Here is a 13,755-nt window from a genome sequence, read left to right as displayed (position 1 = left end):
TCTGAGAGAAGGACCAAGGCCATGTACACAGGAAGTGTGTACGGTTTTAGGACCTTGGGTCTGATGTTCCTCCTGTGATAAGGCACTAAGATTATGATGAAAAACCAATAAGGTGTGTGTGTTCTGCTTAAAGTATCATGAGCCCAGAAATTTCCAAGTATTTAAATATATCATTTTCTAAAGTTTCAGGCTCTTGAGAACCTGTGCTCAGAGGAGGCCAGGGTAGAATGCTGGTTATGAGCTCATGTCACTAGTGTGAGGCACTGTTATGTGACCCAAATAAAGGGAATGCTGTGATGATTAACTTAATAGCAATTCCTAAAAGACCATGCCCCTCCCTGATACTAATTTATCCACATACATTTATTAGGCACATTTCATAAAATTCATCGTGGCAATAATGATAACAAAATATTGATCATTGTTATAGAATCCAATTAGATGCAAAAAAGATAACTATTGGACTTCCCTAGTGGTCTAGTGGCTAAGATGCTGCGCTTCCACTGCAGGTGGCGCAGGTTCGATCCCTGGTCAGGGAAGTTCCGCATGCTGCGTGGTGTGGCCCCAAAGAAAAGAAAAATTAAAATTAACAAAAAAAAGATAACTATTAAGATTAACGTTCTAGTCAAAAGGGCAACATTTTTACTCTATCCGTTGTGTAGAATAATTTCTCAAACTATGACTTCAAACTATATTCAGAGTCCCTTCAGAATTCATTTCAATAAGTTTTACATCTGCCTTTTCTTTGTCTAACATACCCGTTCTTTTCATAACCCAGGATCTTCAGCGGCAGGCTGGAACACTGGAAACCGAAGCTGTCCTCCACTGCTCAGGCCTCCACGCCATCAGCGGGCCTGCCTTTCTCGTGGTTTAACGAAAGCCGGAAAGGATCCTATTCCTTCAGGAACCTGCCTGCATCTGCAAGTCCCCTTCAGCCTTCTCCTGAAACTCTAATTTCAGATAAAAAGGGGTCTAAGGTAGAGAACACATGGATTTAAAAAGCAAACAAGAAAACCCCCAATCCTTCCTCCTCTTCGATCTTTGGAAAGCATTCTCAACTTGCGTGTGTACTCTGGATCCGAGAAACCAATGTGATAACACTGCAGTAAACAATGCATGGTATTTCTTGCGTGGGGGAGGAAGAAAGCCTCATCTAACCATCACCTTCTTTAATACTGTTCCGTTCTAGATTGTACGTTAATCTTTGATTTGCCTGTCTTTTCACATACTGCTAGTTAATCTCAGTTTGACAGTCAAGCCATGCTGGGAAAGATGCATTTGAATCATGGAACAGTATGATAGATCTGTTTACCAAGTATTCCACTTTAAATTACATTACAAAACTATTTTTGCTGTGCTCTTCAAGATTTACTGGAAAACAAATAAATTTGGGACTGAATATGTGTTCAATATATCTAAATGAAACTCTTTCAAACAGACCAATGCTGACATAGCACCCTTATTTCTTCTTTTAAATCAAACTTCCATGTTGATAAACTGTTACAATTCTATCACCAAAGTTTTTTAACTTTAGCAGAACGAGGAATTATATGCTTATTTGTTTTTAAATGCACGATGGTTATTTCCAGCATGACGCTGCAAACCTTACCTAACATTTTATTGAAACACATACGGTGGCTAACTTTCACATGTTGTTTGGTCTCCCTTTATCAATGTTCACTTTTCTCTCTCAAACAGAAACCTGTGATTAATGTTAACTTGAATTTAATTCTTTTCTTGAGGTCAACAGCTCATAAGGTTTTGACAGAATTTGGGGTCATATCTCCAATGACAATGTCAAATGGTAATGTGCTCTGTTAAACGCTCACCTGCTTAAATGTTTTACTAGCCTAGCTCCTTGTGCTCTGATTTCGTCTCCTTTTCTGAAGTTTTAGCAAACTTGGCGTTTGTTTGGTACTGAATTCTCTAGCCTCTGGCATGGTATTTATTCTTGACAACCAGCTAAACCCAATGCAAGGGAACCTAATGGAAAACTAACAGTCCAGTTCCTAAGGAAGGGGAATAGGAAACAAGATGGTGTTGGTCAGGTGCTTAGAGTTCCAGGAAAGCCAGTCCTTCTAGAATTATTAGCAAAAGAAGTTCTGGAAGCAGAAGGCCACTTTGGTCTTGAAACATTTTCAGTCTTGGGTCTGAGAAATCTAAATGTTGTTTGAATAGATTCTACCATTATCTTGCACTGGAGAGACACCAGATTTGGTTTAAAATGTTTTTACAAATGCAGCTATGTAGTCATTGTGAATTTATTTAACTTTAATATTCACTGAACATTTTAATGAAATTCTGGGGAAGTTTTACGTACACACCCTCAACCTCCCCAACCCCCAGGTGGTTATTTGGAAATGTGTTTCTGTCCATGCTGCAGCCTCTTTGGTACTCCGTTGGTGCTGTGCAAGAGTTGTATTTTAGCATGTGACTACTAGTGTAATGGCAGACTGTGACCTACCCCAGAACTCATCATCTTGAAGGTTACATCCAGGAGAGGATCTGCCATCTCTCACAGTATTTATCACGGCCAACAGCAAGCGATCCTTCCCAGGGGGTGCTCAAGCTACCTTTCTAATATGGATTGCCATCTGTTCCTAATAACTCAGGCTCACCACACCATCTTGTATTTTTACTTACACTGTTACTTATCACGATTAGGGTCAAAGAATATAGGCTTATTAATATTACTCCTCTGAGCAGTTGCAGAGGATAATGAATGCTGTACCCTTGAAGAGAGGTTGAAGAATCATTTCTCTAAGATATCTATCCTTTCATGTGATGGAGAAAGCACCCAGAATTCCCTATCCAGCGCAGAAGGCACAGTTCTCAACCACTGCCGGGTGAAGGTCACCAAACCCAATATGAATCTCTTCTAAGATTACTTAAAAAGAACCTTTCCAGAACTTGCAAACATACCTACCTCTGGTTCACTCACTATGCTCATTTAACAGTGAGCTTTATTTGTTTTTTCAGAATTTTACCTTCAGTGATGACTTCAGCCCCAGCAGTACCAGTTCAGCAGACCTGAGCGGCCTGGGAGCAGAACCCAAAACACCTGGGCTCTCTCAGTCCTTGGTGCTCTCATCAGATGAGGTACATGCACGGCACCGACGACAGAGCTGCTTTCTCAGATCATACGTTTTACCGATGAACTATCACCGGGGAAAATGTTTTTAGGCAGATTTTGCGTATCAGTCCTCATGATTTCGCTCCCTCTCTGTCTCAACGTGGATGCAGAGTACTATTTCTGAGCCCCTTTAAGCTGTCTAGGGACCTCCTCAGCCTTTCTTTGATATAAATGGGATGACTATCAACAGAGGGTTGGGAATGGGAGGCTGGGCACTGGAGAGCAGCAAGAGGGAACAGCCCAGAAATCCCAAGGGAGGGAATTCCCTGGAGGCCCAGTCTTTAGGACTCCGTGCTTCCACTGCAGGGGGCCTGGGTTCGATCCCTGGCTGGGGAACTAAGATCCTGCAAGCTGCGAGGTGCGGCAAAAAAAAAAAAAAAAAAAATCTCGAGGGAGTTTACAGACAATCCATCCCCCTCCTCCCTCACTTTTTTCACCATCCCTGATGTTCCCTCTGAGTGGGGAGTGGCCCCTGACTGAGAATCACCGCAGGGGAGAGGTGCACTTGTGATAAGGAAGGAAAACTGGGGGAGAACCACTTACTTAGAAGCCGGGGTCAAGTGTGCATTGCAATGGATTCTCAGGAGATATAATGTGTACAGGAGGGCAGGAGATTACACTGGTGATTGACTTAGTGCTCCAAGAGATAAGTAGAAGGAAGAAATACCAGTACTGGGGGCGGGGATGGGGCTGGGGAGAAGCGCTGTAAGTAAAGATATATTCACCCTAAATATTTGCTCTTAGTTATTTCTTTCTAATGTGATTTTTGCTTTGTAAAACTTTTTTTTTCCCTTAAATTCTTCTGCCTGTATTCTTCAGGCTTCGCATGATTTTAATTGTATTAAAACTTTGTACTGTACATGTGTGTCTCCTGTTCCTGTAACACTTTTCTTTTTGGTTCCTTTGCTGCTCTCTCACTCAGAGCCTGGATATGATAGATGACGAGGTGAGCTCTCAGTGGGCTGTGTGTGGTGGCTTACATGGTATTGTCTGACACTTCTTTTCTTTGCAAATGATTTAAAATCAAACAAGACAAGAAACTTTCCTCTGTAGTGGAGGGTTTCCTCGTGTTAAATAGTTTCACTCTCTGTCCTTGTCTATATCTTAGTTGAAAAGACATTCAAGAGGATCTCCAGATTCCCTTGCTGTGCCTCCCATCACCATTACCCTGACACAGCCCATTGTGTTTCACCTCCTTTGCCTTCACCTCAGCTTCCCCATCCCCTCCTCTGTGTTCCCTGCATGGTCACTGAGGTGACGCCTGTCTCTCCTCATGGATTTATCATTGCCTTCATCTCCTCTCAGCTTAGTGGTTCTAGGAACCCAGCTGCCCTTTGCACTATTCATAGCAATGTCCTGCATTGGACAGAGCCTGGGATTTGGAATAAACCAGTAAATGCTGAGCTCCACCACTCACTAGCTGTGTGATACTGGACAGATCTGGAGACTTTCTGGGCCTCACTTGCCTCGTTTATTAAAAGTAATTATGGAAATTACCTGTCCTACCTTCCTCATAGGTTTGCTTGCTGCTCAAGTGAAATAATGGCTGTGAAATTTCCCCTAAGTATGTTTGAGGACTTAATGTTCTCCCCTTCTAAGTAAAAGATATACCTCAGTATTTTTAAATGTATCTTTACATATCTCTGATGTCTTAGCAGAGGATCAGTGCAGTGATGCATTACATATAGAGATTAATGATGTATTCGTTTTCTGCATCTGATAATCTTTCCATAGTGTTTTAATGTAAAAACTTGCAACACTGGAGTGTATTTTTCAGTTTTAAACTTCCTACATTAAAATGCTTTGTTTGGGGGAATTTTTAAATTTCCAAATACCTAAACAAAATGTAGAGTTAATAACTTTGTGTATGTTACACATACAGCTAGAACCATTCGTTTACTTTATGGTTTAAAAACAAGTGTGGCTCTAGTAGGCAAGAAATGGCTTTTGATAGCATCACATGCCATACTGAGCTACAGCTTCTTGGTCCTTTAACAACCCTGCGTAACATTCCTACCTCAGATTCTTGATGACGGACAGTCTCCCAAACACAGTCAGTGTCTGAATCGGGCCGTTCATGAATGGAGCGTGCAGCAGGTTTCTCACTGGCTAATGAGCCTAAATCTGGAGCAGTATGTCTCTGAATTCAGTGCCCAAAACATCACTGGAGAGCAACTCCTGCAGTTGGATGGAAATAAACTTAAGGTAAAGAATTATATGTTTGTGTTAGGTTACCAAGTATAATTTGTATTACACATAGCGCCTAAAATGTTTCCGTTAGATGAGAGCATCCTGCATATCTGAGAGGTACTTCTCACTCACAGTTAGCAGAAAGGACCTTGAATGATTTCTGAGTGGTAAAGGAAGTTTCGGAAAGTTGTCGGGTTCTGAATCAAACAGTAGGCTGTCGAGCAGGAGAGCTAGAGGCTCACTCCATTGCTTCCGCCAAGCAACACATGGTCCATGTATTAACTCTACTTATTTCCTATGTAGTATGAGTTTTAATAATGGCCGATGTGGACTCTCCTATAACGTTAGAGTTAAAACCCAGGTCCGTGAATCTTCCCTTTTTTTAACTCATTGCTCCCCCCACCCTCCCTCTTCCCTGCATTCCACTCAAAAAATGGAACTGTGTTCTCCCCAGAACTTTCTTCCCCCACCAAGTGCAGGCCGTGTCTTCCCTCCCCTGCCCTGGCACTCTCATTTTCACCTGTCCAGTCCATCTCCTTTAGAGGCTGAGGTGGCACCTACCCCTGTGGAAAAAGGGCAAAAGGAGCTCACAGCCAGCCTGCCACCCCCAACCTCGGCCCCCTGCTGGGCTGACGGGCAGATGAGTAGCTCTTGACAGTCTTGAAAAGGTTAGAGATCAATCAATAGCCTGTGAATATGAAGGCCCATTGACAAGGCTGTCCCTGATGGGGAGATGGATGCATCCCGCTGTTGATTCTGAAGGTCATGAAACGTTTAAAGTACGGAACCAACTCCCCTTATTCTGAATTCCAAGCTCATCGAGCAGCCTCATTATGATCAGGCTTCCTTTATAGGTCTGCCTACAGGGAGAGAATGGCTAATCATGCTGACATGAGCATTCCGGTCCCAGAGACATTTTTGGTCTCCATTGTAAATGAATACATGGGCAGAAAGGAAGCCACTTCGATTCCTCCTGCCCTTCTTGGAACCCTCCGTGGCAGCAGGTGCCCACTCCTATCTTTTGAAAATATCAGTGAGTTTAGCAATACTTTTGGCTGTAAATGTCTACAGCCCAAAGGTTGGAGAAGCAGAATTGTGCCCTTTTTCCATTCACTGACCCATTAATTACCAGTTCAGAAAGCATTTACTTGCTGAGGTTTAGGAGGTACTGTGCTAGGGACTTCAAAGTATAAAAGAACAAATAAAGATCAGCCCCACAGTATGTAGATTTTTGGCAAATGTAATCAGCTCTTTCTACCTCTTTGATTATGTTTACATTAGTTCTTGAGTTTGAACATCTTGTGATATCAACCTCATCATAAGCAGAGAAGCCATTGGTTTTCAAATTCAGTTTGTTTATGTGTTTCCTTCTTAGGCTCTTGGAATGACATCATCCCAGGACCGAGCAGTGGTCAAAAAAAAACTCAAAGAAATGAAAGTGTCTCTAGAGAAGGCTCGGAAGGCCCAAGAGAAAATAGAAAAACAAAGAGAAAAGCTGAGGAGGAAGGAACAAGAGCAAATGCAGAGGAAGTCTAAAAAGACAGAGAAGATGGCAGCCGCCACAGAGGGTGCTGGTGAGCAGTGACACACACGGAGAAGTTTCCACCTCTTCCTGCCCTGCTCTCCTCCGGAGGATGAAGAAGAAACTGATGACAGGGGTAATGTGCTCTAGGCAGACTGGGGAACTGTGTGTTCAATAACTGCATTTTCTGCATTAATAGAGTACACTCACTCTTAACCTACTGAAATAATCCCAAGCCACCTTTGGTTTAGTAACAAACCAAGGATCTCATTTGTGAGAGGTGCGAAGTAGCAGTGTTTCTCTCTTCCTTGTGTTGGGTGGGTGGTGTCACTTGAAGAACCAGCGTGATCCTGCTCAACAAGAGCATGACACACCGTGGCGCTGTCCATGGGATGCCATGCATTTTCAATATGCGATCCTGAAACTGAGCAACGGCACATATCTGCATGGCCGAGAACACCGCTCTGCCATGAGATCTGGGCTGCAGAATCTGTCCCGGTGTGTGGGAAAGGTTCCCCCTCATTTCTGTGTCTGGACACTGAGACAACCCCGCTGTGGAAATGTGGGTGCTCTTTGCCTACTGTGGCAAAAAGCAAGCAAACTGTGCTGCCTGCTGGGCATTGGGAAGAGAGAAAAGAATTACACTTATTTGTTAACCCCAGAAGGAAGCAAAAGCCTTAAGAATGCGGATGTGGGCATTACCTTGGGGTTCTGAGGGTAACATTTATCCTCCAGATTTAGCCAAGCAAAGAAAAATTCAGACATTAGTGCAGCCATGGGATATCGGGATCTGCTGTTTACTTTGCTACTGCTGCATGTTCAGTATTTCAGCAGCACCGACACACACAACACAGTTCCTTTTCTCCCCAACCAATTGAACAGAAAATTGATTTTTAAGGAAACCAACATTTTCAGGTTTCCTCTCCTGGGGAACATTCTGGCTGGTCTTCAGCCTGACTATGACACAATCAGGAACTCATCACATATTTTCTACTCAAGATTTCCCAAGTGGGCTCAGTTAGACTTTTCAGAAATGTACTTTTAAGAAAAATAGAAATACCAGTTAGAGAAAAGTTAGATTTGACTAACATTCAACCAGAGAAGCAATTTTATTGAGCACACAGAATGTTCCCATAAAGAAGAGCTGTCAGTTATATTTTAGAGATGTTTTGAATGGTTTTTCTGAGCCATTCTCTTTCATTCTTTGGAGATCTCCACTTTACAGTTAAAGTTTATTTAAGACGGTACACATGATGCAGGCTGGCAGTGCAGGCAGTTATACTATTTTAAAGCCAGTATTAAGGATTTCAGTGTTTCATCAAACTAATGCAAGTGCAGGAGAGTGGGGCAGAAGGAGGAGAAAATAAACTCATCTTGAGAAGTTTCAAATGATGGATTTTTTGTTGTCATTGTTGTTGTTGTTTTGCTTTTTATGCTCATGCATCTGGTTCTCTTTGCTGCATTGGCTGTAAAAATGAGGTCATCCACTTTCCAGAGGACGAGTTTCAAAATAAGAGTTGAGGCCAGACCAATCCTTGGACAAGTATTTTACTTCCTTTACTTCGTTTTCTGGGGGCAGGGGGGGTGGTCTCGGTCCTTGTCTTCCACTGGAAATGCTCTATACGCAGAGCTTAGGGGAAGGCTTTTGAAGGTTACAAGTAACAGATAATGTAAAGGGGCTTCTTCCCATATAGCGCCATCTCCTATTTTGAAGCATTGTGATTTTTTTTTTTTTTTGCTTGTCTGAATATCCAAAATCTGAAATTGTCTAAACTAGAAATTTATAATCTTGTTCTTCCCTAAGGCTTGTTTCCTTTTCAGTGACGGTGTTGTCTGTTAAGCTTCAGTTCCCTTGTCACTAGGTATAGATCATTCATTTGATCCTCAGAAACACTGGCATAAAGTAACATTGTGTTTTACAATTATCAAAGTCACTACCTATTTTTTTCTATCGTCATTTGGGGTATGATAATGAAACTCTATACTAGAATCTCTATTAATATTTTGAGATAGGTGGTGCTTTGCTATTTATTAATATCATGGGAAACCAGGAACCACTATCAATGAACTACAAAATTCAGCAAATCTTTTCAATACTAAAAGACTAAATTAGTCAAAATCTGGTAATGCTAGTGCTTGCTATTGTAAATTTTTGCCACTTTTCGCTTATCTTTGGGGGAAAAAAGTGATCTGGATCGTACTGGAAGTTTCACTGTATTCATTTTAAGAGTGGAAATAGAAGGATGATTTATGTTAAGTTATGTTTACACTTTGGTAATATTTGAAAATGGAAGTATATACTGGAAATGTGTATAAGTCTCAGTCTCTGCACATAATTTATGATCTATTATATTGCATTTTTAGATGTCTTAGAAGTATTGTTCTTTATTTGTACACTTCCAATGTTTAGATCAACAACCAACTGACAATATTATAAATCAAATTCTTATTCCTCAAATCATTTAGTTTGTAGTATAACAGTTTTGATTTTTTAAGTTAAATTATAGTCATTTTAGGTCTTAATGAGTTATTTTAACATTACTAATTAAAACTGCTGAAATTGATTTGATTGTCCAACAAAGGATAAAGCGTAAACATATTGATAAAAGGATATGAAAACAAAGTGAAGGACCTCAGATCTTGTGAACATTTTGTTTTCCTGTTATTTCCTTTATTGACTCTGGTGCATGATGCCTAATTGAGGTTCCAGTGTCTTACACAATCCTAACTTTAACGCTAGTGGTTTTCAGTATCCTTACAGTTTAGCCCAGAATTGTTGCTTCATGAACGTTACAGACTTTGTAGTTTTTTTATTTATCAGAAAATGAACAAAAAGGGAATATCTGGTTACTAGGAACTATATTCCTTCAACGACAGCTCAGTATGACTCTAACTAACAAAAGCCAAAAGTGTTTTGGGGGTGCAGGTAATGCTTTGGGGGACAGGAGATTGTGGTGAGGCCAAGCGGTAGACAGAGAGCATTGTATGAGCTGGGTGTCTGGGGCAGGGTGTTCCACTAAAGGACTTAGATTACTTTATTTAAAGACTATCTCCCTTAAAGTAACTCACAGGTTATGCAGTAGTTTTCTCCTTTCTTTGCCTGAATCAGAAGTTTACTGCAGAGTGATAAGTTAGGGTAGAAATCTAATTTTGCCCATTCTAACACACTGCTGAAGTCCAGCATTAATTTCATGACAATGAAGCTACTCTATACTATCCTCCTTTAGCTGGGGTTGACATGGATTTCCCACCCTCAACATCCCGTAAGCATTTTAACCCAAACAGTTCATGACTGCAGTGTGATAGGGGTGCCTCCGCTTCTAAACGGGGCGTGAAATGGGAAGACTACCTTGTGCTTCTTTGTTGTCGTTGGAAACAGAGGGGCAGGAGGCCAAGAGAGGAACCAAATGAACCCTTGTTTTATCCTGTAGTCATCGCTACCCTGAAATCTTGAGATATCCCAGGCCCAAGCTGCAGGCCCCAGCCAGGTTGTTTGATCTAGCACTTTAATTAGCCTTTATGGTTTCTGCTGAAGACAAAGAATTCTCAGCTAGGTTCTTTGTGTAATAGGAAATGTGTGCTTTAAAATTATATTGTAAAAGGTAAATGAAAACTCACATTTATATGGCTATTCTAACTCATTTGTAAGTGTTAAAGGTTATACAGACCAAGCTGCAAGAGAGGAGAACCAGTGTTTGGCCATACTATTGAAGAAGTTTCCAAAGGAGGTATCCCAGCAATTCTAAATCAAATGTCTATGCTTGGGATGTGATGTAGCCCCTTCATTACATGGAGGTATTTCAGAATTACCAACTTCCATTTGAGTAAATTTACTGTCCCAATAGAGCTGCAGATGAGGGGCATTTCAACTTGGTGGACAGCAGTCACTAGGGTTCAAGTCACCTGCTTAATGCCAAGTCCTTAGTGCTTTCTGAATGAAAAGGTAAAATGAAAAAGAAAAGCCCAGTTTTTAAGATATCTTTTTCCAATTTACCTAATCAAGGATCTACCTGCACACTGTTATGAAGCTAAGCATTTAAGGATGAAGTCCAGAAATAAAATGTCCATATTTTCTACTAGAATTGCTTTCGTTATGATGATAGGGGTGGGAAGTAAGTTCTCAAAAAGAAGCAGCGTTGTAAGAAATACAAACGTGCTTCAGAAATTCACTCCTGAAGAACAGCCTGTGTATGCAGGCAGATCTTGTTTATATTTGTCTTAGGCATTTAAAGTCTCAGGAAACTTAGTCTTGGTCCAAAACACTGGGGAAAAAAATAACACCAGACAGTACAGCAGTAGTATTTAAAGTAGCGGCATAGAATAGACCCGACCTAGAAATCAAAGGGCAAAGAAAAAGCCTACAGAAGCAACTTCCCCTGGAAAATGAAAACATCAGGCTCTACCTTATGCACAACAGAGGGTCCTGACGTGCTTGTGTGTGCGTGTCTGTGTGGATGCGCTGAGGGAATGGTGGTTACTGGAAGGCTCACACGTGTGAGTGGGTGGACCAAGCATGGCGCGTGACCCGCTTCCAGACCTGCAGAGTGGGGAAAGAAAGAAACATGATGATTTCCAATCCTTGCCCCCTCCCCCCAGCCCCCCCCCCAAATCGCTAGGGACGCGAGAATGAATGAGGTAAAGAATAAGAGAACAAGAGGCAACGTCTCAAGAATGTGCATGCCATTTGTGTAGACGTACAGAACTACATACGTGTGAATATATCTCCCACCGTACATACATGCACATACTGCAATCACATGGCATCAAAATATATATTGTATATGGAACTTGGTAATGTCAGATAGGACCCTGAGCAGTATCGTAGCCTTATTGCCACTTCTTTTGTGTGTGTACATTGAATGGCTCATGAGATTTTAAGAGATTTTTTTAATGTATTTCTATTAAATGCACTTATCCTTCTACATGTTTATATATTTTGGTAAAACTGGTTTATTAGATACTTGGTATTTTAGCAGGATGAAATTTCCTCACACGTTTGGTTAATGCTTTGATGTCAAGATTGCACATTGCTGAGTTGAAGCTCAGAAGTTTATACAGCTTTGGGGATTTTCAGCTGCAGATTGCAGTTTCCTTGGCTAAAAATTGCACTGTGTGTTCTTGTGCATTCGCTCACGCTCTGAAATTACATATTTGGTCGCTGTGATCCATAAGTCACTAACTACTGGCTCTCTGATGGCAGCGTTGCTATCACAGGACCATTTATTTGTGGTCCTCCACCATCTTTTGTGGAGTGATGCCACAGTTAGCTCATCACCAAATATAACACAAGTGGATAGGAGCGCGAGTGTGTTGTTGGAAGGTGTACACTTCTATTTCCTTCAGCTGTCTTATTCACACACCCAGGTTTCCTGTTAAGAATTTAAACTTTCACCCATGAAAGAACAATTGGCCAAAATAATTAAATCCCCTTAGAAAGTGGAAATTAGGAGGCACTCCAGCTAGATAACACCTCCAACAACATCAGAGTGAGTTAGTGCTTAGTGAAAACCCTTAAATATGTATGTATATGTTTTCCTTAATATTATTTATGATCATCACTGCTGCTTTCGTACCTTTTAATGGTGTTGCAGTTAAACCACTAGTACATCTGCTATGTATCACTAACAAAAACTGGCCGGCTGAAAACAAAAAAAGAGAGAGAATGAATTCTATTCCGTTGTAGAGGAGTTGATTTATTTTCATCTTTCTTTATGTATCACTAAAGGAAAACGGTTGTTTGGAAATCGTTCTAAGTTCAGTAAGTATGGATAGCATGTTATCTGAAACTTTTAATTTGTACCTTTTGGTGTCTGATCATTTGCATGGAAGAGACAATAGTGCCACGTCTGGATTGTTCTCTTGTGCTTGGTTAATGTGTACTTCTCTAGATTGTTCTGTTTCAAACGCCATTTCTTACTCTTTGGTTTTCAGAGGCATTCAAAGCAAAATATCACAGTGGTCCTTTGTTTTCTAACCAATCTAAAAATTCCTTGATTAAATTTAATTTGTTAGTGTAAATAAATTTCTTGCCAATGAGTATTATTGTTGTTAGACAACGAATGCAATAAAAAGAGAAATACCAAGGTCTGTCAAAGTAATTTTTTCCCCCCTCTTCCATTTTCACTTTCAACTAAAACAAGCCTTGACTGGGTAAACCTGTATTAACTGTCAAAATACATCTATCAATCAAGAGCAAAGTGCACATTTTCCATGGAAATGACACTAAAAATAAGTTTCAGCCCTGGTAAAGTGTAAATTGCCCTGGTAAAGTGTAAATTGGCAGCTAGAATTACATTTGAAAGCACAATTATGGAACTGGGCATAAAGTTAAAAGATCAAAGCTCCCACTACATGCTCCCTCGTCCACCTTTCTGTCCCCATCATGGCTTCACCGTCACAGCTTCTGAAACCTATTAGCCAGGAGCAGGTCTGTGACAAATCCATTAAGCAGTTGGCCTCACGCAGCATAGGGCAAGCTTAGAGTCAGCGCACCCCAGAGTATGGGGATCCTTTCAACAGTTTTATTCCTAAAGCCTTAAATGTTTAGAAGACTGAATGTAACAAATGGGGGATATTAATTTCTCTCTCACACACACACAAACCGTAATTTATCTGTGACTAAATTTTGGCAATGCAAAAATGAACAAAAGTAAAAGGAGAGGTGGGGTAATTTAGGTTTCTCTTTACTGGGAAAGCCATATTTAGAAGGGAAATGGGAATGGGTCTGAGTGTGCCAGGATGTCTAATGGCTTTGCTAAGGAGGTAGGCCTGGAGCTGAGGACAACTTCTTAGTGCCTATCTGGTTGTCCAGCACGTGAACTGGAGGCTCTGGGTGCTGGGGCTCTGATGACATGTGCGTTCATCCTGCTTTTTGAACAAGACAAGGCAAGGCAGCAATAAGCTCACGTGC

General features: G+C 41.0%; 1 protein-coding gene across 9 annotated transcripts in view; it reads left to right on the top strand.

Annotated features, from left to right (window-relative positions):
- PPP1R9A (protein phosphatase 1 regulatory subunit 9A) overlaps positions 1-12,870 on the top strand; it is a 328,300-nt gene extending 315,430 nt beyond the window's left edge. For 4 of the 9 annotated variants that reach the window (XM_067746375.1, XM_067746378.1, XM_067746377.1 and 1 more), the window contains 5 exons: positions 779-977; positions 2,980-3,099; positions 4,056-4,079; positions 5,156-5,338; positions 6,699-12,870. In XM_067746375.1, the coding sequence (XP_067602476.1) occupies positions 779-977; positions 2,980-3,099; positions 4,056-4,079; positions 5,156-5,338; positions 6,699-6,908 (736 nt within the window). In that variant the 3' untranslated portion in view covers positions 6,909-12,870. The remainder of the gene's footprint in view (positions 1-778; positions 978-2,979; positions 3,100-4,055; positions 4,080-5,155; positions 5,339-6,698) is intronic. The other 5 variants (XM_067746381.1, XM_067746380.1, XM_067746379.1 and 2 more) reach the window with 3 other exon arrangements.
- Positions 12,871-13,755: the final 885 nt, after the last annotated feature.

This window comes from Pseudorca crassidens, chromosome 8 (genome assembly GCF_039906515.1).
Source record: "Pseudorca crassidens isolate mPseCra1 chromosome 8, mPseCra1.hap1, whole genome shotgun sequence".
NCBI classification, from domain to species: Eukaryota; Metazoa; Chordata; class Mammalia; order Artiodactyla; family Delphinidae; genus Pseudorca; species Pseudorca crassidens.
The sequence above is the reverse complement of the archived record's forward strand: the minus strand, read 5'-3'. Positions and strand labels throughout refer to the sequence as shown.